Source organism: Plasmodium vivax, chromosome 13, assembly GCF_000002415.2.
Source record: "Plasmodium vivax chromosome 13, whole genome shotgun sequence".
Classification (NCBI taxonomy): domain Eukaryota; phylum Apicomplexa; class Aconoidasida; order Haemosporida; family Plasmodiidae; genus Plasmodium; species Plasmodium vivax.
In genome coordinates, this window is record NC_009918.1 from 1,815,182 (window position 1) to 1,838,645 (window position 23,464).

The 23,464-nt window shown below is 46.6% G+C and overlaps 6 protein-coding genes across 6 annotated transcripts; 2 read left to right on the forward strand and 4 right to left on the reverse strand.

Moving 5' to 3' along the window:
• Nucleotides 1-1,332: 1,332 nt before the first annotated feature.
• Nucleotides 1,333-2,717, reverse strand: PVX_086085 (Fe-S-cluster redox enzyme, putative; the record flags this gene model as incomplete). The annotated part of the gene is made up of 4 exons (XM_001616830.1): nt 1,333-1,384; nt 1,483-1,505; nt 1,621-1,682; nt 1,841-2,717. The coding sequence occupies 4 exons, from the start codon at nt 2,715-2,717 to the stop codon at nt 1,333-1,335; spliced, it is 1,014 nt and encodes a 337-aa protein (XP_001616880.1).
• A 3,926-nt stretch (nt 2,718-6,643) lies between these two features.
• Nucleotides 6,644-8,824, forward strand: PVX_086090 (hypothetical protein, conserved). Its single transcript, XM_001616831.1, has 3 exons — nt 6,644-7,282; nt 7,738-8,045; nt 8,193-8,824. The coding sequence occupies exons 1-3, from the start codon at nt 6,966-6,968 to the stop codon at nt 8,420-8,422; spliced, it is 855 nt and encodes a 284-aa protein (XP_001616881.1). The 5' UTR covers nt 6,644-6,965; the 3' UTR covers nt 8,423-8,824.
• Nucleotides 8,825-9,173: 349 nt separating this feature from the next.
• On the reverse strand, nt 9,174-10,351 carry PVX_086095 (vacuolar protein sorting 29, putative). Its single transcript, XM_001616832.1, has 3 exons — nt 10,230-10,351; nt 9,923-10,085; nt 9,174-9,771 (listed from the first exon to the last, which is right to left on the reverse strand). Exon 3 carries the CDS (start codon nt 9,718-9,720, stop codon nt 9,211-9,213), a length of 510 nt encoding a protein of 169 aa, XP_001616882.1. The 5' UTR covers nt 9,721-9,771; nt 9,923-10,085; nt 10,230-10,351; the 3' UTR covers nt 9,174-9,210.
• Nucleotides 10,352-10,853: 502 nt separating this feature from the next.
• PVX_086100 (ATP-dependent Clp protease, putative) lies at nt 10,854-14,522 on the reverse strand (the record flags this gene model as incomplete). Its single annotated transcript, XM_001616833.1, has 1 exon — nt 10,854-14,522. The coding sequence occupies one exon, from the start codon at nt 14,520-14,522 to the stop codon at nt 10,854-10,856; it is 3,669 nt and encodes a 1,222-aa protein (XP_001616883.1).
• Nucleotides 14,523-16,148: 1,626 nt separating this feature from the next.
• PVX_086105 (hypothetical protein, conserved) lies at nt 16,149-20,867 on the forward strand (the record flags this gene model as incomplete). The annotated part of the gene is made up of 2 exons (XM_001616834.1): nt 16,149-19,966; nt 20,085-20,867. The coding sequence occupies exons 1-2, from the start codon at nt 16,379-16,381 to the stop codon at nt 20,865-20,867; spliced, it is 4,371 nt and encodes a 1,456-aa protein (XP_001616884.1). The 5' UTR covers nt 16,149-16,378.
• A 175-nt stretch (nt 20,868-21,042) lies between these two features.
• PVX_086110 (hypothetical protein, conserved) lies at nt 21,043-22,869 on the reverse strand (the record flags this gene model as incomplete). The annotated part of the gene is made up of 1 exon (XM_001616835.1): nt 21,043-22,869. One exon carries the CDS (start codon nt 22,867-22,869, stop codon nt 21,043-21,045), a length of 1,827 nt encoding a protein of 608 aa, XP_001616885.1.
• Nucleotides 22,870-23,464: the final 595 nt, after the last annotated feature.

Genomic DNA, 23,464 nt, shown 5'->3' on the forward strand with positions numbered 1-23,464 from the left:
AAAATTGAGGGATATCTGCCCAGACAAAAAAAAGGGGCTCTGCGCAGGTGTTGCGGGAGAGAGCTGCGAGGGTTTGTTTTGAGCCAAAGGGTACAAAAAAAAAAAAAAAAAAAAAAAAGACGTGGAGATGAACCACTGAACAATATCGCTATCCGCTCATACCAATAGTTAATCGCAAACATGTAGAGCCGAACGGGAAGAAACGCCTTTTACATTTCGTTGTGTCAACTCGTTTGCAGTCCATTCACACGCCGATCGGCTGGACGTGCATAACATACACGGTGTTTTGTCAGCTGTGGGGGGCGGCGAAAAGAGGCCTCGCCCGGTTATAGCCGCGCGTGTTGACAAAGGGCGGAAATATTTTCAGCCTTTATTGTTTAAAACAAGCAAAAAAAACAAAAAAACAAAGTAGGAAAGAGGCAGGTACCGCTTTGGGCAACATAGAAGCTGTGACTTTCCCTTGGGGTGATAGCTAAATGCACAAAACTGTCGTGGTGGACAGGGGACATTTTTTCGGATGTGGCTTCTCTGCAGACTTGCGCTGGGTGTGAAGTTTGACGAACTTTACAAAATTGAAAATGAAATGGGGGTCGCCTATCATCATGCAATTGCACACAATTATGCGTATGCTCAATTTGGCTCTTGTGTAGGACGCAAAAATGGTAAAAATGGCAAAAGGGGATGCCGCCTCTGTGTTGGTAATGCCTCTGAGATCGCAGACGTGCGGTGTACATACATATGTCAGTTTTTTTTTTTTTTTTTCTTTTTTTTGCACACACTGCCTTTTTAAGCCTGTTTAGAGTGGTACCCAATGCGTGACGGGTTAGTAAAGAGGAACCTCCTGGTGAGGAGGCAACGGATCTGCGGAAGCCAAACGGTGGGGACGCTCCTCCCCTGTGTGAACACCAAACTGATGCAACACAAGAGAGAAGCACGACGGTTAAAAGGAAAAAAAAAAAACGCTTCTACACATGTGCACACTTCTTCGCGAAAGGGAGCCCCACATGGGCGAATGCAACTAATTGAGTGGGCCCTCTGCCTCGCTATGCATCTTCACAAAAAAATAAAAGGAGGTAACTCATTGTGCCAATAATGGCGCGTTCCGAACTCCTATTGCTTCTTTCCTCATTTTGGGCTCGTAATCTGTGGAAAGTTGGCCAGGTGGGCAGCGTCAATGGTAAGGAGGCGTCTTTTCGAGTTTTTTTTTGGGGGGACCCCCTCCTAGTGCCGCTCGGACAGGGGAGCGAACAGAAGGGGAAGTGCTCCAATGTGACCACATTACCTGCGCAGAGCTGACCGCACGCTGCTTCAATGGAGAGTCCGAAGGAATTCCTAAAAAGTGGGGCAAAACAAACAAATAAAATAAATAAAGAAAAGAAGGGAACTTACGCGCTGCCCTCAAAGGTGCCACTTTATGAAGGGGCCAAGTGCCATTTTCGTGGGGAGACAAATTGTCTGCTCCACAGTCCTGCCATTTTGAACCTGTAGAAAAATGATATTCCGTGCTTCTTCAACACTTTCTGCAAATTGTGAGATAAGGGGGAGGGGAAAAAAGAAGTGCTAGTGGGGTATAAAATACACTGAGGGGTGTTGAGATGACGGGGTGACAAATGGGGCTACCTCGAATTGAAGGATTTTATCTTCCTCGTCCACTCTGTGGAAGTTCTCGTCGACGTTTTTTGCTGAGGGGGGGGGGGGGGCGCCGAGGGGGAATATACAAACTCGAAGGGAAGCGCGCAAAGAGGCACAAACGAGTACAAGGACGTACTGCCACGTAGCATAAAAAGTGGCTCTATCACTTTAGCGCATGGAGGGGGCCTCGCGCATCCACAGATGTTACCTTTATTGTAGGGAATTAAACACACATTGTAGAGGTACCTGACGGCGCGGGGGCGCTGGCATATGTGACTGCAAAGCGCCTCTGCATGGTCCTTCGAGTCGTTCACATCCTTAAGGAGGATGTAGCTGATCCATACGCGTCTCCCCGTGCGGGTAATTCTACTGTCTAACAAATCAAGCACCTCGTGGAAAGGAAATAACTTATTGATAGGCACAAGTTGGTCTCTTTCTTCGGAAAAAGGAGAGTGTAAAGAGAAGGACAAATTCACTTGAGGGAAAAGGTCATTTAATTTTTTAATCCCAGGGAGAAGTCCCACTGTCGAAATATTTATACGTCTACTAGATAAGGCAAACAAATTGACATGGTTGAAAAAATGAATGGATTCAAAAACATGTGGATTGGCTAGTGGCTCCCCCATCCCCATAAAGGAGACGTTCCTTACATGCTCATTTTTGGATTGAAAGTATAGCAGCTGGTCTGTTATTTCGTCTAATTCGAGTTGCCTTTTTATGCCTATCTGACCAGTGGCACAAAACTTACACGCAAAGGAGCAACCTATTTGACTGGATATGCACAACGATTTATGGGAGCCAAAATCTAGAGAGGTAGCTTCTATCTTTTCTTTATCTTTACACTCAAATAGGACTTTATATGCTCTATCAAATTTGTATTCCTTCAAAGGCTTTATGCTTAGCAAATTTTCACTAAAAATTTTTTTCATTTCTCTCCTTATATTAGTAGGGACATTTTTCATTTGACTTACGCTGGTAATTTTTGCCTTATACATGTTGTCCAGGATTTGCTGCAGTCGGTATTTTTCGAACCCGTTTCGCTCGACCATTTTGAGCAGGCTCGCGTATCGTCTGGACTTCTCCATGATTGCTCAGCGGAGGTGTAGAAGTGTTTGCCCGTTCGGTTGACCGTTTTTTCTTTTGCAAGGCTTCACACAGGCTTCTACCCCCTCCTTGGTGTTTTCATTCCGTTTGTGCTTCTTTTCTGCTACGTTGTGTGTTAAGCTGTGTGGTGTATTTTTCTCCTCTTTTTTTTGGACGGATCAGCTGGGGGGGCTCCATCGAGGAGAGGCCTGCCTGGCAAGCTAAATGTTTGCCTCGAGCAGGACCAGCTGTGGAGAATCAAATTTATTGCCTCTATCGAATGTTGGTCCTGCTGGCCACCCGGTAAGTGCACCCCCTGTGAATTTCTCTTATTTGGGTGTTCACTTCGAAGAAGCTGCTCATCCGGCGCGGAAGTTCCTATCGGCTTTGCACCTTTCTTTGTGTGAACCCTATTTTTTGCCTCAGCGAGGGATGTACACCGTTCGTAATTTAACAGGATGACTACCCTAGGGGTGGGGGGATATTGTAGGACCTTCCTCAACCCACTTTCACTTAACCAAATGACTGTAAGTGTACACGCATCTACCAGTTGGAAGAAGAAAGGGAACAGCCTTCCGCCTTTTCGCCTTCCCTCCTCCCCATAAAGGAGCTTACTTCACAACACATAGAAAAGGTCTCACCTTATTTTCAGCAAAATGGTTAATCGTAAAGATGCGAATTGCCGTGGTTCCTTTGGAATGCCTCTTACGGAAAAGAGGTCCCTGGGGTGCGACATTTTCACCGAGGGGAAACGAATCACGTGGCGTTGCGTTAATTTTGAAAAAAAAAAAGAGTTCAACCAAGGTGTAGCGATTATTCACTTCTTAACCAGTTAGCAAAATAAAGCGAGAGGGAGGTGAAGAGTGGCTGGCACCTTGACATGGCATTATCCACCCCCCGCATAATATTCAACATAACGCTGCTTTAAAAAACAACGGGGGGAATTCTCGATGAGGAAAATGTGTTCCGTAGGGTTGCCCATGCTTGGAAAAAAAAAAAAAATTATTACGCGCCAACTGCAAATGTTGTGAATTTTACTGCTGGAACGAAAGTGCAATGGTGACTGGCTCGACTTGCAACCGTAGATGCGAATGTGAAAAATGACTTTTTTGCCAAAGTGGAAAAGTAGATCAACTGTTTGGGAAGTTATCCTTTCAGATGGGGGATATCAATATGAAGGGGAAAGGGAAGCCAAAAAGGGGGAAAAGGAAACGATTTCCACCCCCCATACACATATAACTGTATAACTGTGCGGGCATGCACATTTGATGGACCTTGGGACGGAAAGAAATTGCCCCAGTTGTGCCACATAAAAAACGCAGCGGGGTTTTTTTACACTCTTGGGTTTTTTTTTAACCCCATTATTATGTTTTCTCCTTGTGGGGTGAAATGCGCGCCTTCCATCGAACAAGGCTGTTATTTTAAGGGGGGTTAACAGAAGGGTCGTTTGGTGAGGGAACAAAATGGAAGGCGCTGCTACGCGTGCAAGAACACATGCACGGGATGCTTACGCAGATGATGCTTATGTGCGTGATGCTTATGCACATGCGTCTTGGTTTTAATTGCCACCCGGCTGCTTCCTAGGTGCGTGTAACTTCCGAGGGAATCTCCCCCCCATGATAAAACAGATCATCACGGTGAGGTGCCCACCATATGACCCTCACTCGAACATCACTTGTGTGTAACGTGCAAAGGAATTAAAAATGCGCTGATGCGTCTTATGGGGTGGTAGGGATGCTGCTTCTCATTTCTACGAAACGTGCATGTGCATAGTGTCCCATGGGGCACGAAAATGCTACACGTGTAAAGTACGTATCAGCTGCAAAAGACAACGTCGGTATGGAACAGGCAAAGTGCTACACATGTGCTGTGTGCATACTGCTTGTAGGTGCTTAATACCGCAGGTGAAAGGTGCTAGCACGGGGAGCCTAACGAGGTGAACGCATAAATGCCCAATTGTGTTACTACGTTACTGCGTTGCCGCGTTGCAGCGTTGCAGCGCGGTGGTGCTCTGCGGATGGACAGGTAGTTCTACGGTCAAAAAAGACGGCACAAATATTTCTATGTTCCAGCAGCACGGGGGGGTGGGGGCTCCCTTAGGTTTTGCATGTGAACGTATTGTAACTACTCACGTACGTACCTGCCTGTGTACAGGCGGAGGCAATGTGACACCCCCATACCTGCGTCCTCAACGCTGTGTAACGATCCAACATGGTGTCCGTCTCAAGGGGATGTACTTGAAGTGCAAAATGATTATTTTGAGGTGTAAAAAAAAAAAAAATTAACCTGAACAGATTATCAACAGGACATTTGCCAATTGGCCTTTCTTCATTCCATCTTAGCGGTTAAGTGTTGTAAAAAAATGGGACAAAGTGGAACAGAACAGAAAAAAAAGGGAAAAAATAAGTTAACATGAAGAAGCAACAGGGGGGGCAAAAATGCGCTTACACATAAATGCATAAATCCGTACGTGTGCACTTGGTTACGCACGAGCGGAAATATATTCACCACGGGGGCACGCACACGGGGGGGGAAAAAGAGGCAACAAAATGGCGCAGCAATGTGGCGCAAAAAAAACAGAATAATGTGCCAAAACAAGGAACAGCACGATCAATTTCCGCTTCGTGATGGCCTTAGCAAAAACTTCCCAACTGTTGAAACGCGCAAATTGTTACATTCGCTCACGAGTGTACACAGTTCAGCGGGACATTATTTCTACGCCTGTTGATCGTTCCGGAAATGTGCATATGCGCGTGCACGCATGGGTCAAATATGTGTACATGGGGGAACGCGCACAAAAAGAGTAACACACGTGGAAACATGAACATGTATATACATAAGTGAACAAAAAGCAGTTTCCCCTTTTTTTAGAAAAAATAAATCATCACACGTGTTTACTGGCATTTTGGTATCTTTATAACGCAGCAGTAGGTATCGCACAGATTGTACATATGTGTAATGTATATAAATATATATATGTGTATACATACACGTGATGACATGCAATGTTGCGCTTTTTTTTTTTTTTTTTTTTTTTTTTTTCTTTTCCTCCCGTTTGGAAAATAGCTGTCCCTTTCACAAACTTCCGCCATTCAATTGCCACACCACTTTTATGTTTGTGTAACGTGAAGTTATAAAATGACTTTGTTGTTTTGGTACATAATTAAAAGAGTAAGTTTTAATTATGTGCATGTAGGTTTCCATGTTTCTTTTTAGACTTTGCTAACATTTTCCCGCCCACTGCGTTGTCCGCTTCGTCGCCCATTGTGTCCACCGCGTCCAATACGCCGCTCCCCCCCCCCCCCCCCCCGCGCGACACACTCCCTTTTCAATCGCGCTAACAGTTTTAAAGAGGGGTGTACACTCAAGCAAACGCAGTCACAGTTTCAGTGTGCGCAAGAACAACGTATTCGTGTAAACGCATGCCTTCGCGTGCCCGCCTAAATGTATACACATGTACTCACCCGCGTGTATATATGTGCATACTAAGTACGTACTTCCCTGTTGTCATTGTTAGTAAAAATAAATTTTGCACTTTTTAAATTTTCAAATTATTTCCGCTGCGCTGCGCTGCGACGTTATTTTTTTTTTCCGCGCGCATCCCCCCGCCATTGCTGCGCTGCTTCTACGTCAGTTCGCTGCACTTCGCTTCACCTCGCTTCATCCCGCTGAATTTCACTTTTTTTTTTTTTTTGTTTCTCAGTTCACAGCGGTTATATCTGTGCATACACAATAAGTTTGCGCGCATGATAAACGCCTTTTATTTGTGAAATTAAAGGATGTACATAGCATCAGGTTTATGAGTGCGAATTTTTTCGTTTCCACGTTTTATGCCGCTGCTTCGCCATTCCGCTTATACACACATGTTATATATACATATGTATATATGTACATATATATATGTTTTTTTTTTTTTTTTTTTTTTTTTGTGGCACATTTGAACGATTTGACAATTGAAGTTATCCGTGCGGTGAAACGGCAGTCTGTGGGTTAGGAAGGAAACACTCAAGAAAGGGGGGCAAGACAAAGCAAAGCGAACGGTGAGGCGGCAGCAGTCGTATCTATCGGTTGAATGCACACGCGCGCGCAAGTGTAGACACAAGTGCAGGCACAATCGTAATCGTAATCGTAATCATAAGCGTAAGTGTACGTATACGTATACGCATACGTGCACGTGAGCTGAACGCACCGGTGTGGAGAATCTCCCTGGCACCAGCAACCCCGTCCAGTTACACACAAGCTCAGTCAAGATGTGGTTCACCACCAGACAAGACGGCCTCGATGACAACTGCCACACCAATAGAGGACCATGTTTCCAGATAAGTGGGTTTTTCGGGACGACCCTGCGAATCGGGTTTTTCTTGGAGTTCATCGCCTTGACCTTCCTCTTCATGGCCTACTGGTCGAGCGGGGGAAAGGGACTATTCAGCTATGACCTAAAGAACATGAAGGATGAATATCGCCTCGACCAGACGTTTAGAAACTCGATAACGCTGTGGTCGGGGGTCTACTTGATAGGGGCCATATTTATCATGTCCTTTCAGGTCCTTCTCGCGGATGATACTTGGTGAGAGGAGAGAGGTGTGAGAGGTGAAAGGGGCGAAAGGGGCGAAAGCGAAGAGCGCGTGGCGGAGCGGGACTGGGGGCACGAGCGGTAGTACCGTAAGGCTTACCACCTACGCGCAGTGCTGGGCAGAGGAGAAGCTCGCAATGAATTCACCGCCAATTCAGCTGCGCCTGTTTGCCTCAAAAATGGCAGCAAAATGAACTGCTCACAAGGATGCCACCATAAGAGGGCTGATAAAAATGGCCTAATCGTCTCCCAAAAGAGAGCAATTTGTGGTTGCCAGTCCGCTCTTCCGTGTCCTCTCTTCCGCGTCCACTCTCCCCCATCCAGTCTACCCCGCCTAGTGTACCCCTTCCACCTCTCCCATCACAACAAATTGGATATACCTGCGCAATGGTTTTTCCAACCCCGGTTCATTGCGTCCCCCTTTCTTCTCCCCCCATTTTTCTCTTCAGCTGGGCAAGAGGCTACCGAGCCGGGTCGAAGATTTTGCGATTGGCCTCCTTTTTAGACACCATAAGTGCAACCCTGCAGTTTATTTTTTATTTGTATATTTCCAAATTTTACACAAGAAAATGGTATGTGCATTTCAATGAGGGAGGAAGTGAATGGGTCTTTTTTATTTTTGTGAGACTGGTCCATGCGTTTTCTTGTTTGCTATATGGTCTCGCCGCGTACTTACTGGAGGTGTACCACGATGAGGGAGCCGGAGACTTGCACGCGTACATAAACGGTGTGATGTTTGCCTTTGCTGGGTTGACAGGTAACTGGAGGGGTGTTTTTTGCCCTTTTGAGTGTGGCGGCAAGTGCGTCCGGTTGTAGTTTGGCAAGCGACTACCCTTTATGCTTCCCCTCATTTGGCACGACCACCCTTTATGCCTCCGCCTCCCCTACTTCCCCCCCTTCGCAGAAATCTTCGTAATATTCTGCAACTCGGGTTGCTACTCGAACTTCCTGCTGTGGCTGGCCCTGGGAGCCGTGTCCCTGTGGTCGTACTACTTCGAGCCGGAGGTGAACCACGTGTCCCCCGCCCTACACGAAACGGAGCTAACGAATGACGTGGAACAGCAAGTCGAGAAGTTCTCTCGATACACCCCCTACCCCCAGGAGCAGAACCAAAATGCCTACTACCCCGCGTAGCCCTTTGTCTGCATGCGTCAATTGTTTAAATTTTGTTTTTTTTTAAATATCTGTATGTAAGTGCGTCCACGTTAGAAGTTGCCGTTAGAAGTTGCTCATTAGAGGTTGCTCATTTGAGGCTGCACATTAGAGGCTGCTCATTAGAGGCTGCTTGTTAGAAGTTGCACATTAGAGGTGGCTTGCCGGTGGGCCGAGCGCTGACGGCCCCATATGCTAAGCGCCAAGCGGCAAAGCCTAAAATGTATTAAACCCAAACGAAAACAAGCAAACAAGCAAACAAGCAAAGAACACAACGACAAAGTTAATACATTTGCACGCGAGTAATTCCGCATAGCCTCCAATGCCACCATTTAATTTATTTTTTCATCAATAACTCTTTATTTGTTAATATGTGCTCGCACGTATACATGCACATATGGTCATTTTCAAGACGAGCAAGTGGGAAAATCCCCCTCCTCCCCCCAGAGGAAAACACACGGTGTCTACTCTATACATTCTTACATAAATTTAAATGCCTAACGTTTGGAAGTAGCTCAGCCCATCTCAACGCAATGTTGGACGTTGCTAAAGGGGGGGAAGGGTAAAAAAAGTTTCTACCCCCTTAAAGGTGGCTTTTTAAAAAGGGGCCTGTATTCACAGGTGTAGAAGGTATAACTTCTGGTGGTTGGAAAAAAATGCGTTCACAAATTTGCAAAATGAGCTGATAAGGAGTATCTCCCTAGGGTGACGGCGTGGTGAATGGCTCCAAGGGGGGAAGCACTCCTTCCCACTTCGATCCTCGTGACTGCTCACTTCTGCAGCTCACTCATCTCGACATTCGTTTTTCCATTCTTCTCCTCATACACATAAACAACGATGGAGCTTTTCGCCACGGCCATTAATATGAAGCTTGGCGTGGGTTGAGAAAGCCATGGCTGAAAAGCTCCAGTTGCTGACCCGGGGTTAATAAAATATTTCCCTTCATACCGCACAATCGAATTTTTATGTGTGTGCCCTGAAATGACAATGTCGCTGTCGTGTTTCTTTTGCCACTGTAAAAGTGCATTCGTATCCCCCCAAGGAATAATTTGGTGGCCATGGATTAGCGACATTTTAAAATCCCCAATGGTGAGAGAGATATCTTCAGGGAAATCGTATTCATCGTCCATGTCTCCTTTGGTTATATGAACAGAGTCAGCAATATTTTTTAGGAGCTCGAGATTTTCGCGGCAGCCCACATTGCCTGTACATAATACGTGCTTTATTTTGTCCGTTTTGAGGAGATCCTTGAAGCAGTCGGGGAGTCCTAAGTTCCTCATGGGGGAGTGGAAGTCCCCGATAAGCAAGACGAGTTCGCCTATGTCTTCCAGCTTCCCGCTCATGTTGGCGCGGGGGTGTATAAGTATGTTTGGGTGTGGTTGCAGTTCCGTGGGGGGAGGCTACCTCTGCGCACGCAGGGGCAGGCACGGGGGGGTCCTCCGCTTGGAATGACCAGTGATGGACATGACAAGGAAAACTTACGGAAAAGCGACCGCGTGGTAATGTAATCACGTGGGAAGGCGAATTCTTCTGCTTTATGAAGGAACGCCGCTCAGGTGAGCTCTACTAGGAACTGACCCCTCATGCGTGTGCGGGACCCCAATTTGGGTACATTCTCAAAATGTTACTTTGGCCTGCACAGGTTCTATAAAAGGGGAGCGGCAGAAATGAGGGGGCTATGACTGACATGCGCGCATGGGTGTCCTCATGCATGTTCATACATTTGTATGTATTCCCCCCCGCTCTACTTTGATAAGCCAATCGTTTAAGGGGGACACGCAAAAGGTACCGCAGTTTCCCGCTTGACCCCGTAGCCTGCGAAAAATGTACCAAGGGGGGAGGGGGGTAAGAACCTTTGGCACTTCCTCACTACATGGTTAGCTGGAGTAGAATTTTAAAACCATTCGGGTCATTTGGCACATTTTTTGTTGGGAAGAAAATGGATCAGCAACGTTTGTGTGATCACCAAAAGGGGGGTAGTGGCTAGTCAAAATTAAAAAAAAAAAAAACAAATTCGCGAAGGATGCTTAACAATTTAACAAAAAAAAAAAAAAAAAAAAAAGAAAAGAAAGGAATGCTCAAAGCTGTGATGTGAGAAGCACCTCTTTGGGGGGCACATTTAAATACACACAAGGGGGAGTGATAAAAAATTGGCTTCACATTTTTTGCCATTGTAAGTATATGCAGATGGCAGTGAAACCGCTTGACCTGCACATACGCATGGAGGAGTTGCCCGGCGAGCTGCTGGCAAACCTGTGCACGTAGCGGAACGAATAGAGTGAATCGATATATACCCACTTCCCCGCTTCTACCACCGCAGGGGATATCAAAACGGAGCGCAGAGTGATGGCCGCTTCACAACACAAGCTGCTCAACGGGCGCCTTCACAACACAAGCTGCTCCACGGGCGCCTTCACAACACAAGCTGCTCCACGGGCGCCTTCACCAACTGCACATCAATTTTGTTACCGCTGGAGAGGGAAACGTAAATGGAATCGTTCGGTTCGCACAAATTCGAAATTAAGAAGGAAGCAATGGGATCCTCAATATACCTATAGAGGGCCCTTCTAATGGATCTGGCACCAAAATTCATGTCATAAATATTATTTTCGTCACTACAAATGTATTTAATAACATCTGGTTCGATTATCAAATTGAGGTTTTTTCTTTTTTTAATTCTTTTTTTCAAATCGTCAATCATATTTTGGAAAATATTAATAACATCTCTTTTGAGGAATTGCCTGAAAATAATTTTCTCGTCTATCCTGTTGAGAAATTCTGGAAGAAATTTCTTCTTCAGTTCTTCTTCTATTTCTGGCTGTAGCTCTTCGTACCATTTGTTGGTTCGAAGTTTTTCCTCAAAAAGGTCGTAGCTGTTTGGTTGTTGGGTGGGGGATTTCTCCACGGGGTGGTCATCTTTGCGGTTTGTTTGGAGGTCACCCCCACTGTTGCTGCTTAACCCGGTTGGGTCTTCCTCCACTGAGTTAGCTACACTGTTAACCCCTTCAGGGAGGAGCGAACCATCTGCCTCTCCCCTGTTTGGCCTCTTACTGAGGTAGTATTTAAAGCCCATATTTGAGTAGTTCCTATTGTACAGCTTGAAATAATCTGTGACGATGTCAGAGCCTACGTTGGTCGTCATGAAGATGAAGGTGTTTTTAAAGGACACTTTATTTCCCTTCGAATCTGTTAGCATTCCATTGTCTAGTATTTGCAAGAGAACATGTAAAACTTCACCGTGTGCCTTTTCAATTTCATCAAAAAGGATGATGGAAAAGGGTTTTTTCTTTACACTTTCGGTTAGTTCCCCTCCTTCCTTGTAACCTACATATCCTGGGTAGCTACCGAACAGCTTGCTAACTGAGTGTTTATCTATGTACTCACTCATGTTGATTACGATTAGGTTGTCCTCATTAAATAGATACTTCGAAATGACTTGGGCGCATAGAGTCTTTCCAACCCCTGAGGACCCACACAGCAGCAAGGTGCCAATGGGCTTATTGGGGTCCTTAATATTCGTTATGGCTTTGAACAGATACCTGGATAGTATGTCTATCACCTTTTCTTGGCCGATTATAATTTTGTTTAGTTTTTCCTTCAGCTTTATAATTTTTTCTTCCTCCTTTTTGTTTTTCTTTATGTACGATATGGAGGCCTTTTTGCTGACGATGTTTTCGATCACGTCCGACGTGACGTACTTAATGTGCATGTTTTGGAGGTAGCTCCGCGCGTCGCCGCCGCTGTCCTGGTTGGCAATTCCGTCCTGGTCTGCACTCCCATGCTCGTCACCGCTCGGTTGGTCGGAACGCAGCTTACCGCCATTCGCCTGGCCGCCGTTCACCTGGCCGCCATTCTCCTGGCCGCTTTTCGCTTGACCACCGCGCTCAACGCGCTCACCCCACTCACTGCGCTCATGGTTCTCACCACGCAACCTCCTCCGCATGAACACCTCGTACCTGATCTTCTGGTACGCGCCGGCCTCGTCCAAAATGTCGATGGCCTTGTCGGGGAAATTGGCCGTGGGCAGGTAGTCCTCCGTGAGCATGACGATCGACTTGAGGGCCTCATTTGTGTAGTAAATATTGTGGTACTTTTCATAGCTGTATTTAATTTTCTTCAGCAGCAGGAGAGTCTCCTTTCCAGTGAACGGCTTCACAGGGACGCAGTTAAATCGTCTCCTCAGGGCTTTATCTGACTCTATATATTTGGTGTACTCTTGGAAAGTCGTGGTGCCGATACATTGCAAATTATCTGAGGAGAGGAAGGGCTTCAGCAAATTGGAAGCGTCTAACGATCCCTCCCCACTGCCTGCTCCAACAATCACATGAATTTCGTCAATAAAAAGAATATTTTTTTTTTTCTTATTCATATTGCTTAACAGGTGCTTCATTTTTTCTTCAAATTCTCCTCTGTACTTTGTCCCAGCTACGATGTTGCCAACATTGAGTTGGTAGATTCTGCAGTTCCTCAAATGGTAGGGCACTTTATCTTTCAATATTAAATGAGACAAATGCTCGATGATGGCTGTTTTTCCAACCCCACTCTCTCCAATTAGTAATGGGTTTGATTTTTTTCTCCTTCCTAATATTTCTATTATTCTTTTTATTTCTTTTTTTCTTCCGAAGAAATGTTCATCTCCTTTTTCGTACGCCGCTTGGACCATATCTGTTAGGCAGTCTTTCACATACGCGGAGTTAAAAAGTTTGCCGTTTGGTGGGAAGCTACTCTCCTCGTAGTTTTTGAATTCCCTCGTCTGGTGCAGGTAGTCACTGTTTAGGTTGTTCATCAGGTGGTGGTTGGGCGGTTCGTTGTTCAAGCGGTTGTTCAAGCTGCGCATTCGTTGATTGTCGTCCCTCTTTTCGGGCGTCCCACTTTGGGAGTCACCCCCTCCACGTTTCTCAGCAGAGTTAGCATTCAGGTCGCCATCCCGCTGGGCGTTACTACGGTGTGACGTGCCCGTGGGGGGGGTAGGGCAATTCCCCTCGTCGTAGCCAGTTAGCTCCCTCTTCAAATCGTTGACGCTTATGTTCAGCTCGCTGAGGTACCTCAAGAACTCGCAGTTCTGACTCTCCTGCGCCATGTTGATGAGGGCGATCAGAATGTCCGTCACGCTGACGAACATTTTCTTCTTCCTCCTCGCTTCCAGCACCGCGTTGTGGAGCACCCGCTTGCAGTTTTGGGAAAACTTGATGTCCGCCTTGTCGTCCGCCCTTTCGTCTGCCTTTTCGTCGGGGGGGTCGCCCTGCAGGTCGCTGGGCAACTGGCGGGACAGCTCCTTTGACACATCGCTGGGTAATTCGCTGGGTAATTCGCTGGGCGACTCGCCTGGGGGCCCTCCCAAAACGCGCTTCGCCGCGTCGCGGATGAGGTTGCTGGCTGCCTCATCCCTTTCGTCTGCCCCCCCCACGGAGCTGTCAGCATCGCCGCCCTCCGTTGAAATGTCACTCTGCCCCTCCTCCAGGTTTTTCAGTTGATTTATTTTGTCCTCTATATCTTGGATGTGTTTGTTGATGAAGGTGCTCATCAGTTGGTTCTCTCCGTTTGGGTCGTTCGCTGGATACGCTCCCCCTTCTACAACTTCTCTGCTGTTGTCTGGGGGGTGATGCTGATCTGTTGGCATCCCCAACTGTCGAGGTACCTCCCCTGGGGAGGCATTTGGTTCGTCTCGGTTGGTCCCAAAGTTTGTCTCCCCCCCAGTTTTATTCATTTCGTTATTTAACTTGTCCAGAAAGGTCGTGAGGGAGATGTTGCAAAAATTTAAAATGTGTTTTACCAAATTGGAGTCGATTCTGATGATGGCAATTAGGAGATGCTTTAGAAGGATTTCCTTTTCGTTGTGATTTTTGGCCACTTCTCTGGCCATGATGAGGGCCCTTATGCATTTTTCATCATATTCGTCAAATAGGGAGACGCGTAATTTGTTGTTTCTTGGCTTGATTTTCCTGCAGGTCCTTCGCAGATTCCACGTGTTGCATTTGTTCAGCTGGAGGGTGCTGTTTAGGAAGTTGGGCTGGGTTCTTGTATGTATGGTTACCACAAGGTTGAGCGAGAGCATGGCGAGCAGGAGGTAAAGCGCGTTCATTTCCTGTTTGGTTGCACAATTAGAAGGAGCGTTGCACAATTGGAAGGAGAGTTGCACAATTAGGGGAGGAGTTGCACAATTAGGGGAGGAGTTGCACAATTGGAAGGGGAGTTGTGCACGTGGGGGTGCTTCTCACCTTGGGCCCCCACTCGCCTGCTTAGCAATTCCACGTGCCCGGCTTTGCCCGAATCACTTCCGATGCTCAGTTGGGGCCCAACATTCCCGTATACGTGGCGGAAGTTCGCTCTTCGTGGTCAGCAATCCTGCAGCGCACACCTTCAGCAGGTGAGTAAGCCCCCAAAATTGGAGATGCGAGAAGGCGGGGGTTCACAACTACACAGCATTGCATTGTTTTGTTTTTTTCCCATTTTTTCTCTTCCCCTTTTGGTGTTTTTTTTTTTTTTTTTTCTCCTTTCTGTGGCTAGTCCGCCGATTTGGCCCTTAAAAGGATAGCTTTTCGTTTAGGGGCAAATCGGGGGAAGTGCAAAACCAAGCTGTTACATATGCGACAAGTTGGTGGCCACGGCCCGAGAAGGTTCATCTGGATAAACGTGCCCCCGTAGGGCTTCTTCCCAGGAGTGCTTAATAACCGACCGGGTGAAGGTACGTTTGTTCTTACAGTTGGTGAGTCACCACCACGAATGGGGAGAAAAAAAAAAAAAAAATAGCCTTTTTATGCGAGCCAATCCGGGAGCGCACCCAACGAGGTTATTTCGCGTGGCAGCCTGAGTGCATATAAAACGAGTTTACAAGCTGTAGAAGAGCAAAGCGGGAGAGGAGCCGGGGAAAAGAAGCTATCTCAAGCCTGAGTGGACCCAACCAGATGAGACGAACCGCTCTCCAAAGGAGCCACTATGCAGACATTACAAAAGAGAGTAGCCGAAAAAAGGGACACCAAAATGGCTATATTGCCTACCGCCCGTTCGGCTATTCCCATCAATTGTGTGAGGGTAACTCCCGTTTTGTTACCCCACTTCGCCGTAGGAAAGTGAAACCCGTGGAAGTGGCGCAAGCGTCAAATATTGGTAGGCGAACCATTGTGTCGATCCACCTCCCATGAGGGGTGCATTGCGCAGCGGTGTTTTGGTATGCTTGTCCAATTTTCCGGGCAGGGGGAAAACCGCGGCGATGGGCAACGGGGAGGCCATACAGATAGAAGCTGCATTCGCGGCAAGTGGGGTAAAAGGGTAAAATGGTAAAAGGCTAAAATGGAGATGTCAACCTAAGTGCGAATGGGAACAAATGCGAGGTGAAGCACAATGGAGTACCCAGTCAACACGCACAGTTAGCGGAAAGTGGGGAGAAAAAAAAAAAAAAAATAGGCGACCCAATGTGTGTGTGAAGTGCGTGTTTCAGGTGTGTTCCGCTCAGTAGACTCTCTTAATTGGGGACTCCCCCCCCCTATAGTTACGAAATTAGCATAAGGGGGATAAATGCGCATATTGGGAGAAGCACTCCTAGGGGAAGGTTAAAAAGGAACAGCTGCGTCCATTCTTATAGGAGCTGCCGCTTCTCCGTTTTGGAGTGGCCCATAGCTGTCATTTGGGCGAATGGAGAGTAGACAGAGAGGGGGGAGGCGGGAAAAAAAAAAAAAAAAAAAAAATGGGAGAGGGGAAGGGAAAGAACGACGGATATCATACAAAAAGTAGTGTAAATTAAAGGGGTAAAACGAAATGGAATGATTTCCCAAATGTGTATAAAATCAACTATGTGAATTTTTTTTTTTTTTTTGTGATGTGCCTCTCCGCAATTGTCGCCCGGGGCGAAAAAGAGATCGTCGCACATGCCGTCTCACCGTGGATGTACAAACCGAGTTAAAAAGATTTAAAGGGGGGGAGGGAAAAAGCTTTGCCAAAATGTATGCCTTTGAAAAAAAAGAAGAAACCTATTTCACCAAAGCTATCTATGCATATGGGATAAACAGGAATGTAAAGAATCCATTTTATTTGCTAGAGGAGAACTGCCTTTTCTACTGCATAGGGACCAATGGAGTCATCCACTCAGTTTCGGAGAGAAAACAAAAGTTCCTACTGAGCGATGAAAGCAGTTACGGGATTGTATGTCTGGGGGTGAGCAACGATAGGAAGCTCCTAGTGCTAGGGGAGAGGTCCGTTAGGAAGCCGTTCCTTTCCATTTACACCAACAGTTCAAAACTGGTTAAGAGGATAACCCTAGAAATCGCAGACAATGAATGCACAATTATGAGCATTTCATTTTCTTCAAAAAATAAATATTTGTACTGCTTAACGAATGGGAGTACCAAGAGCCTTTTCTTCTGCTACGATTGGCTGCAGGGAAAGTTAATGTATTGCAAGATTTTCCCGCCTTCCCTTTTTTGCGACTACTGCGACATTTGCCTGAACCCTCAGAATTCGTCCTACGTGGCGCTGCTCTCCGTGTGCGGTGTGAGCGGTGAAGCGATTGGCCAGGCGACAGCCCATGTGCTTGCCGACGCAGCTGCTGATGCAGCTGCCAACGGGGCTGCCAATGTGACTATCGGTGCAACTTCCAGTGGGAGTGCCAGTGGGAATGCAAATTTAACCGCCGATTACGACGCCCCTGGCCAGAGCAACAGAAATGTTACGCAGCAGGTCAACCCCGTGGGGCCACCCACCAAGCGACACGTATTCCTCTACCATAACGTTGACAGAAACTTAGTCGAAATAAAAATAAAAAATAAAAAGCTAGACAAAATAGACCGTAATTTCACCAATTGCTGCTGGCTAAGTGATGGCGTTCTCCTACTGACGAACAGAAGTAATCACCTCATTTTTTACGATGCTAAGAAGGAGAAAGTGAAGATATGCAACAAGCATTTGAGTAGCCTGGAGGTTGTGAAAGTGGCTTGTCTTTCGAGGGGCTTTCTCCTCTTCGATTATGAGGGTGTGCATGTATATGAGAGGTCCCCTGATCTGAGCACCAACTTGAGCTACGCAGCGAAGTACTGCGCGCGGTTTAACTTCTCCGCTTTGATGAGTGGCTACTGCTTGGTTTCCCCGTGCGAGAAATTTTTGTACTTCCTGGCGCAGGACGGGCACTTGAAGAGGTTCGACATGTGGCGGGGCAGGTGCAGCGGTGGGAGTGGAGGCGGGGGAGACGGCGGGGACGGCGAGGAGCAGGTCGCGCTGGAGGGGAGCAAGGGGGATAGCGGCCTGGGAGGGGATAACCCCCCCGGGGGGAGCGCGGTTCAGTCCACCACAGATGCGGACCGTTTACCGCTAAGTGATGACCGCTTAACGATAGATGCGGACCGCTCCCCCCCCTTCAAGCACTACGAGAAGCACGTCGAAACGGTGCTGGCGGACGTGAGCCCCGCGAAGATAAACGACTTCGACGTGTGCATGAAGCACCCCCTAATCATCCTGTGCTACGACGACAATGTGATTAAGATAATCAATTATAGGAAGAAGGAAGTGGTGATGTCAAACTCCTTTAACAACGAACCGCTGCACCTGTCCATTCACTGTTCGGGTCATCTACTGCTGGTGGCCTTCACAGACAAGCTGAGGCTATTCCATATCCTGTATAATAAGCTAAAAATAAAAAAAGAATTTTTTTTAAAAAATTGCTCGTGCTGCAAATTTTCCAATGGAGGAAGTTTCATGGCGGTCTCAAAAATTTCTACCATTTATATATACAAAACGTATACGTACGAATTGCTCTACGTGTTGAAGTCTCACGTGAATTACATCACCGACTTGGTGTGGAGCTGCAACGACTTCTCCGTTTTTTCAATCGGGAAAGATGGCTACCTATTTGAGTACTCCCTACACAATAATGGAAACAAAAATATGGAGGTGATGCAGAAGGAGAAGAAGTTCTTAAGCATCGATTTAGAAATTTTAAACGAAAAAAATAAAAAAAAAGAAGATGACAAGCAAAATAGGGATAATAGTCCCAATCAAGGGAAGTACGGAAATGAATATAAAAGCTTCAACAACCTTCGAACAAATGAAATGAAAAATGTGTTCGTTTCTTGTGATGATAAAACGATAAAACAATTTTGCAATTCTAAAGTGGAATGCGTCTTAGAGTCAGAATATGTTGTGGAAAAAATTTTGCTTTATAAAAATAAATTTCTCATTGCCTCATTTTATAATGGCTTTTATTGCAGAATTAGATTTTACGTACTTCCTCTTTGCGGGTTGTATTTGGAAATTCCGTGCCACATTTTGAATTGTGTGAATTTGAAGCTGGACGCAAATAGGGAGCTCCTTTTTAGCTGCTCAAGGGATGGCTCCATATACATCTTCTCGATAGAGAAAATGGACTCCTCTTTTTTGTTTCAAAATGGTTCTTCCCCGTTAGGGCAGGTCAAAAAGGGCGTGCAGGTTGGAAATGTGCCCACTGGAGGGAAGGAGGATGATCAGGTGGGAAGCGTCAATCCGCAGAGGGGGCAACTCCTAAGCAGTGCCAACGACACGACTGGTGTGTACAGCGAGGAGTTGCTGTCTAAGGGGGAGCTGCCCAGCGGGACGGCTTCTACAAATGGAAGGGAAGCTTCCCCCAGCGGGGGTGTCCTCCCTACCGGAGGAACCGCTAACGAGAAGAAGTTGAGCCTCTCAGATTTGAGCGCAGAAAGGGGGGATAACCCAATCGGGGATGGGGCACACGATCCAAAGGAGGAAAACAAAATGAAAAGTAACTTCCTCGTATACGACTTAGAGAACAAAACCAACTATGCACTGAACGAGGAGGAAAAAGAAAGCGACGATATCCTCATCGACTTTCACTACGTACAGAAGAAAAACAAAGAATTTTTGGAATTACAAAAAAAAATTACAAATTTGAAAAACCAAATGGAGCTGGAAATGAAAAATAGGGAATCGATTCACAAGTCGGAGATGAGCAAACTGGACAAGCAAAAAAATGTAGAAATAAAAAATCTGCTAAGGATAAATAAAAATATCATCAAAGAAAAGGACAAAGTTGAGGAGACGTGCAAGAAAACTCTCTACGAATTGGAGGAAAAACACACCTGCTTCGTAAATCAGCTAAATGCACAGTTTTACCTAACGAACAAAATATGTGAAGAAAAATTTTTGAAAATCCAGGAAGAATTCAATTTGTATAAAAAAAAATCGACGGAGGAAAACCTGGACCTGAAAAAGGAGCACCAAATGAAGGTGACGCAACTGACTGCGCAAAGGGATGAGGAGGTGAAGAAGAAAAATGAATTCATAGAGAACCTTAAGGAGAAATACGAAAATTTGCAGAGGGAAAAAGAGGAATACATAAAACAGATCGAGGAGGACGTGGATGAGGAGATCCTCCTCATATCCCAGAAGTACGAGCAGCAGATTGGCGAGCTGAAGCAGGACAAGTACGACTTGCTGGGCAAGTTCAAGCTGTACGAGCACATCGAGGGCGAGCTCAAGGAGAGCATTCAGCTCGAGAAGGAGAAGTTCGTCAAGAACAACATCACTGCGAAGCGGCTGCAGGAGGTGAGTTCGCGGTCTCGAAGTGTTTCGCGGCCCCGCAGGGTGTCGCGGTCCCGTAAGTGTGTTCCGCCACTCCTCACTGTTTGCCGCTACCGCTTCTTCCTCCCCCCCCCCCCTGCAGAGCATTGACCACCTGAAGGGCGAGGTGGCGACCCTGAAGGAGAGCCTCGCGGAGAAGGACGACGAAATCGAGAGCAAGAACAAGGACATCTCCAACTTGAACAAAAAAACCGAGGAGCTGGAAAAGCTGAAAATCGTCTTGTCGCAAAAAATAAAAGATTTGGAGTCCAATTTATCCCCCAAAAATTCAGAAATAAAAATTATGAGAGAAAAAATTGAAGAAATGTCAAAGTGCTTTGAAAACAACCACAAAAAAACAGTTAACTTGCAAATTGAAATTAATGAATACAAAATGAAGATCAAATCTCTGCATGACGATTTGCTATGTAACAATAAAACGATTGGAAATTATGAAAAGATTTTGAAGAACCTACAGGAGCATATTAAGGAGTGCTACTTGCACCTCCATGATAAGAAAATCTTTAACGCGTCCTTCCTCAATTTGTACAATAAATTCCACAAGGTGAATGACGTGAAGAACTACGACGCCAAGAATGTCTTTTCGGAGTACCTGCGCCAGAAGGAACACCTCGAAAATATGATCGAGGTGCTGAAGGACAAGCTGCAGAAGGAGTCGGAGGCCTTCCGCGCGGAGAAAATCAAAATGATGAACGAAAATTCGCTCCTCCTCAAGGAGATCAACGATTTGAAGGTCGATTTGAACTTCCTCAAGGCGGAGTGCCACGACGCCCAGTTGATGAACCGCAAGATTCAGTTTCTCCGCAAGTACAACAAGAAGGGGGCGGTGGGCAGCCCGTCCAAGCAGGTTCCCCCGGAGGGGTAATCGTGGGATGGGTGCGCCCCTCGCGTAGCTTCCCATCGCGTAGCTTTACATCGCGTAGCTTCCCATCGCGTAGCTTCACCTCGCGCGCTTCGAAGGTCCGCTCGCCCTCCAGTCAGCAGTTAGACTTCTCTCTCACCAGTGAGGCTGCCCACCCACCAGTGGGGCTGCCCTCTCACTAGTGGGGCTGCTCACTGACCAACTGGCCGCACAGCGGAGTCAACTTGTAATTCTTCTGAATGATTAAATTTTTCAAATTTGTAAAGTCCTCGCGCATGTCCAGCTCCCTAAAGGCCAGGAGGACGAAGCCGAGCGTGCTGATGCTGATTTCGAGGGACGGCGCGCCTTTCTCCTGCATAGTAATAAGTTCCGCGTAAAGCGAAATTACCACGTCGTATTTTTTAGCATTTACACAAGCCACCATGGCGTCATTGTAAAGCTTTAGCAAATCCTCCGATGATACTCCCAACAGTTTGGCTACCCTCAACACGTAAATGGCGTAGTTATAAATGCCGCAATTTTTAAAGGCATTAATGGTGTAAACAAAAGGAATAATATTTTTATTGCTTAACATTTTTTTCATTTGCATTTCTTTAAATAGCTTGAATGCTTTCTCATAGTCATCCACAATGCTATACACCTTCAACATATATCCGTAGGAAATTTCATTTGGAGTTAGCATCAATTCGTCAAATTCATTTTTCCACAAATCCTCGATGATGTTAATTTTGCCTTGCACACTTAATGCCTTCAAAATGTTATTTAGGATATTCACATTGATAGCTTTTTTAAAATTCGGGTCATCCTTCAGCTTATTGTAATAATCGAGGCACTTTTCATAATTTCCATTTTTTGCTAACAAGTCAAATATACTTTCCAGGAGAAGAGTGGAGGGCATGTACTTTCCTGTGTTTAATAATTCCTCAAAATATTTTATTCCTTGTTCAGGCAAATTTGACATGTTGCATGCGAAGATCACATTGGCGTATTCGCTGTACTGTATTTTGCTGCTCCCCCTTTCGATGTGTTTGATCTTCTTCGTGATTTCTTTGAACTGATTTGTGTAGGTGCTTCCCTCCGCCTCTGCGCCTTCTTCCGTGGTGGCCTCCTCCGCAAAGGAGTCCCTCCACGCGGGGTGTTGGCGGTCATCAGCACTTCCGCTTCCGCTAACACCGCCAGCCTCCCCCCAGTTGTTTACTTCCCCCACCAGGGGGTCGCTGCGCAGCTTCTCCACAAATTCGACGGCCCTGTGCCCGTCCCCCACCTTGGCGAAGCAGCTAATCATGAGAGCGTAAATTTCGTACGTGGGCGTCAACTTGTCCGTCTCTACCATCTCGTCGAATAAAATTTCCGCGTGCTCCCCCAGGTGGTAATTGGCACACAGGCGGAGCAGCAGCTTGTAGGAGACCAAATCTGGTTTTATGTTTTTCTTTTTCATTATTTCGAACACCTCCAGCATGCTCTTCAGGCAGCCCTTCTTTTCCACTGCCGACATCGCCGCGTTGAAGGCCAGCGTCGTCGCGTCCACGTCTCTGCTGGCGTAGATCAGGTTCATCACTTTCACCCAGTCCATGTTTAGCGGCACCACGCTTTTTTCCACTTCTTTCTCTGCGCCCTTCCTTTTTAAAATGTCCCCATCGGGGGGGGAGTCCCGGCTAGCGTCTTGATTAGCGGCGTGGTTATCATCCTGGTTGCCGCCTTGATTGGCCGCTTCGGGGGGCCGCAAGCTGGAGGTGGAGCCATCTCCGTCTTGCTCGCCCATGCTGCTGCACAGCGGGGCCGCCCCTTCCCCGGCGCGCCTCGTAAAAAGGTTCGCCTCCTTCCTTTTGCCATTTTCGTAGGACCTGCGCCAAATGCGTTTCCTTCTTTTCCCCCTCCACTTTGTCACTACCAAATGCTGGTCAGCGTAATTCACAAAGGAAACATCGCTCGTGTGGTTCCGCCATTTCATGCATGTCACACTTGAGATTATGCAAAATGCGTAGCAGCAGTACTTTAGTTTCATTTAGCTGGTGAGAGTAGATCGATCGGCTGGCGGTGTGCCTTCCGTATCGGTTTACCTGCAGAGCGGCTGACCCTCTTTTTCGTTTTGTTGGCCGTAACAAGTGGGAGGTGTGCCCCTTTGCGTTTTTTCCACTCATTATGGGTACTTGCGCGCGAAACGAAGTGTAAGTAGGAGAGGGATTTATCTCTTATGGTGAAATTTTTTCTCCTGCGCTGAATGGTAAATACATACATATACGGAAAGTTCCCTTGCAGATGTATGTGCCTTTCCTGTGTTAATTGAAGCCTGGTGGGAAACCCAGAACGAGCTCTAAGCCAGAAATGTACTTTTCGCTTTTTCATCCTACAGGAAGGGAGATGACTGGCTGGAGCTTTGTCGAGGGGATGGCCTTTCTCCCCCCTCGTGCGCGAAGCGGCTCCGCTCCTTTGGGGGGAGTTCGCATGGCAAAAAAAAAAAAAACACACAAAAAGAGCGCAACAAAAGGGCATCCAAATGATGAGTCAACCTAGCGCACCAAAATGCTTAATCAACGTAACGCCTCAAACGGGGCGTACCTTTTAGGAGGCAACCTACATGGGAGCCCACCACATCAAAG

Bases quoted from the DNA above. Each gene is read 5' to 3' on its own strand.
- PVX_086090 (XM_001616831.1), top strand. From the start codon at position 6,966: ATGTGGTTCACCACCAGACAAGACGGCCTCGATGACAACTGCCACACC. The intron at 7,283-7,737 runs GTGAGAGGAGAG...TTTTCTCTTCAG, and splicing joins CTTCTCGCGGATGATACTTG to CTGGGCAAGAGGCTACCGAG. The intron at 8,046-8,192 runs GTAACTGGAGGG...CCCCCTTCGCAG, and splicing joins TGCCTTTGCTGGGTTGACAG to AAATCTTCGTAATATTCTGC.
- PVX_086095 (XM_001616832.1), bottom strand. From the start codon at position 9,720: ATGAGGAACTTAGGACTCCCCGACTGCTTCAAGGATCTCCTCAAAACG.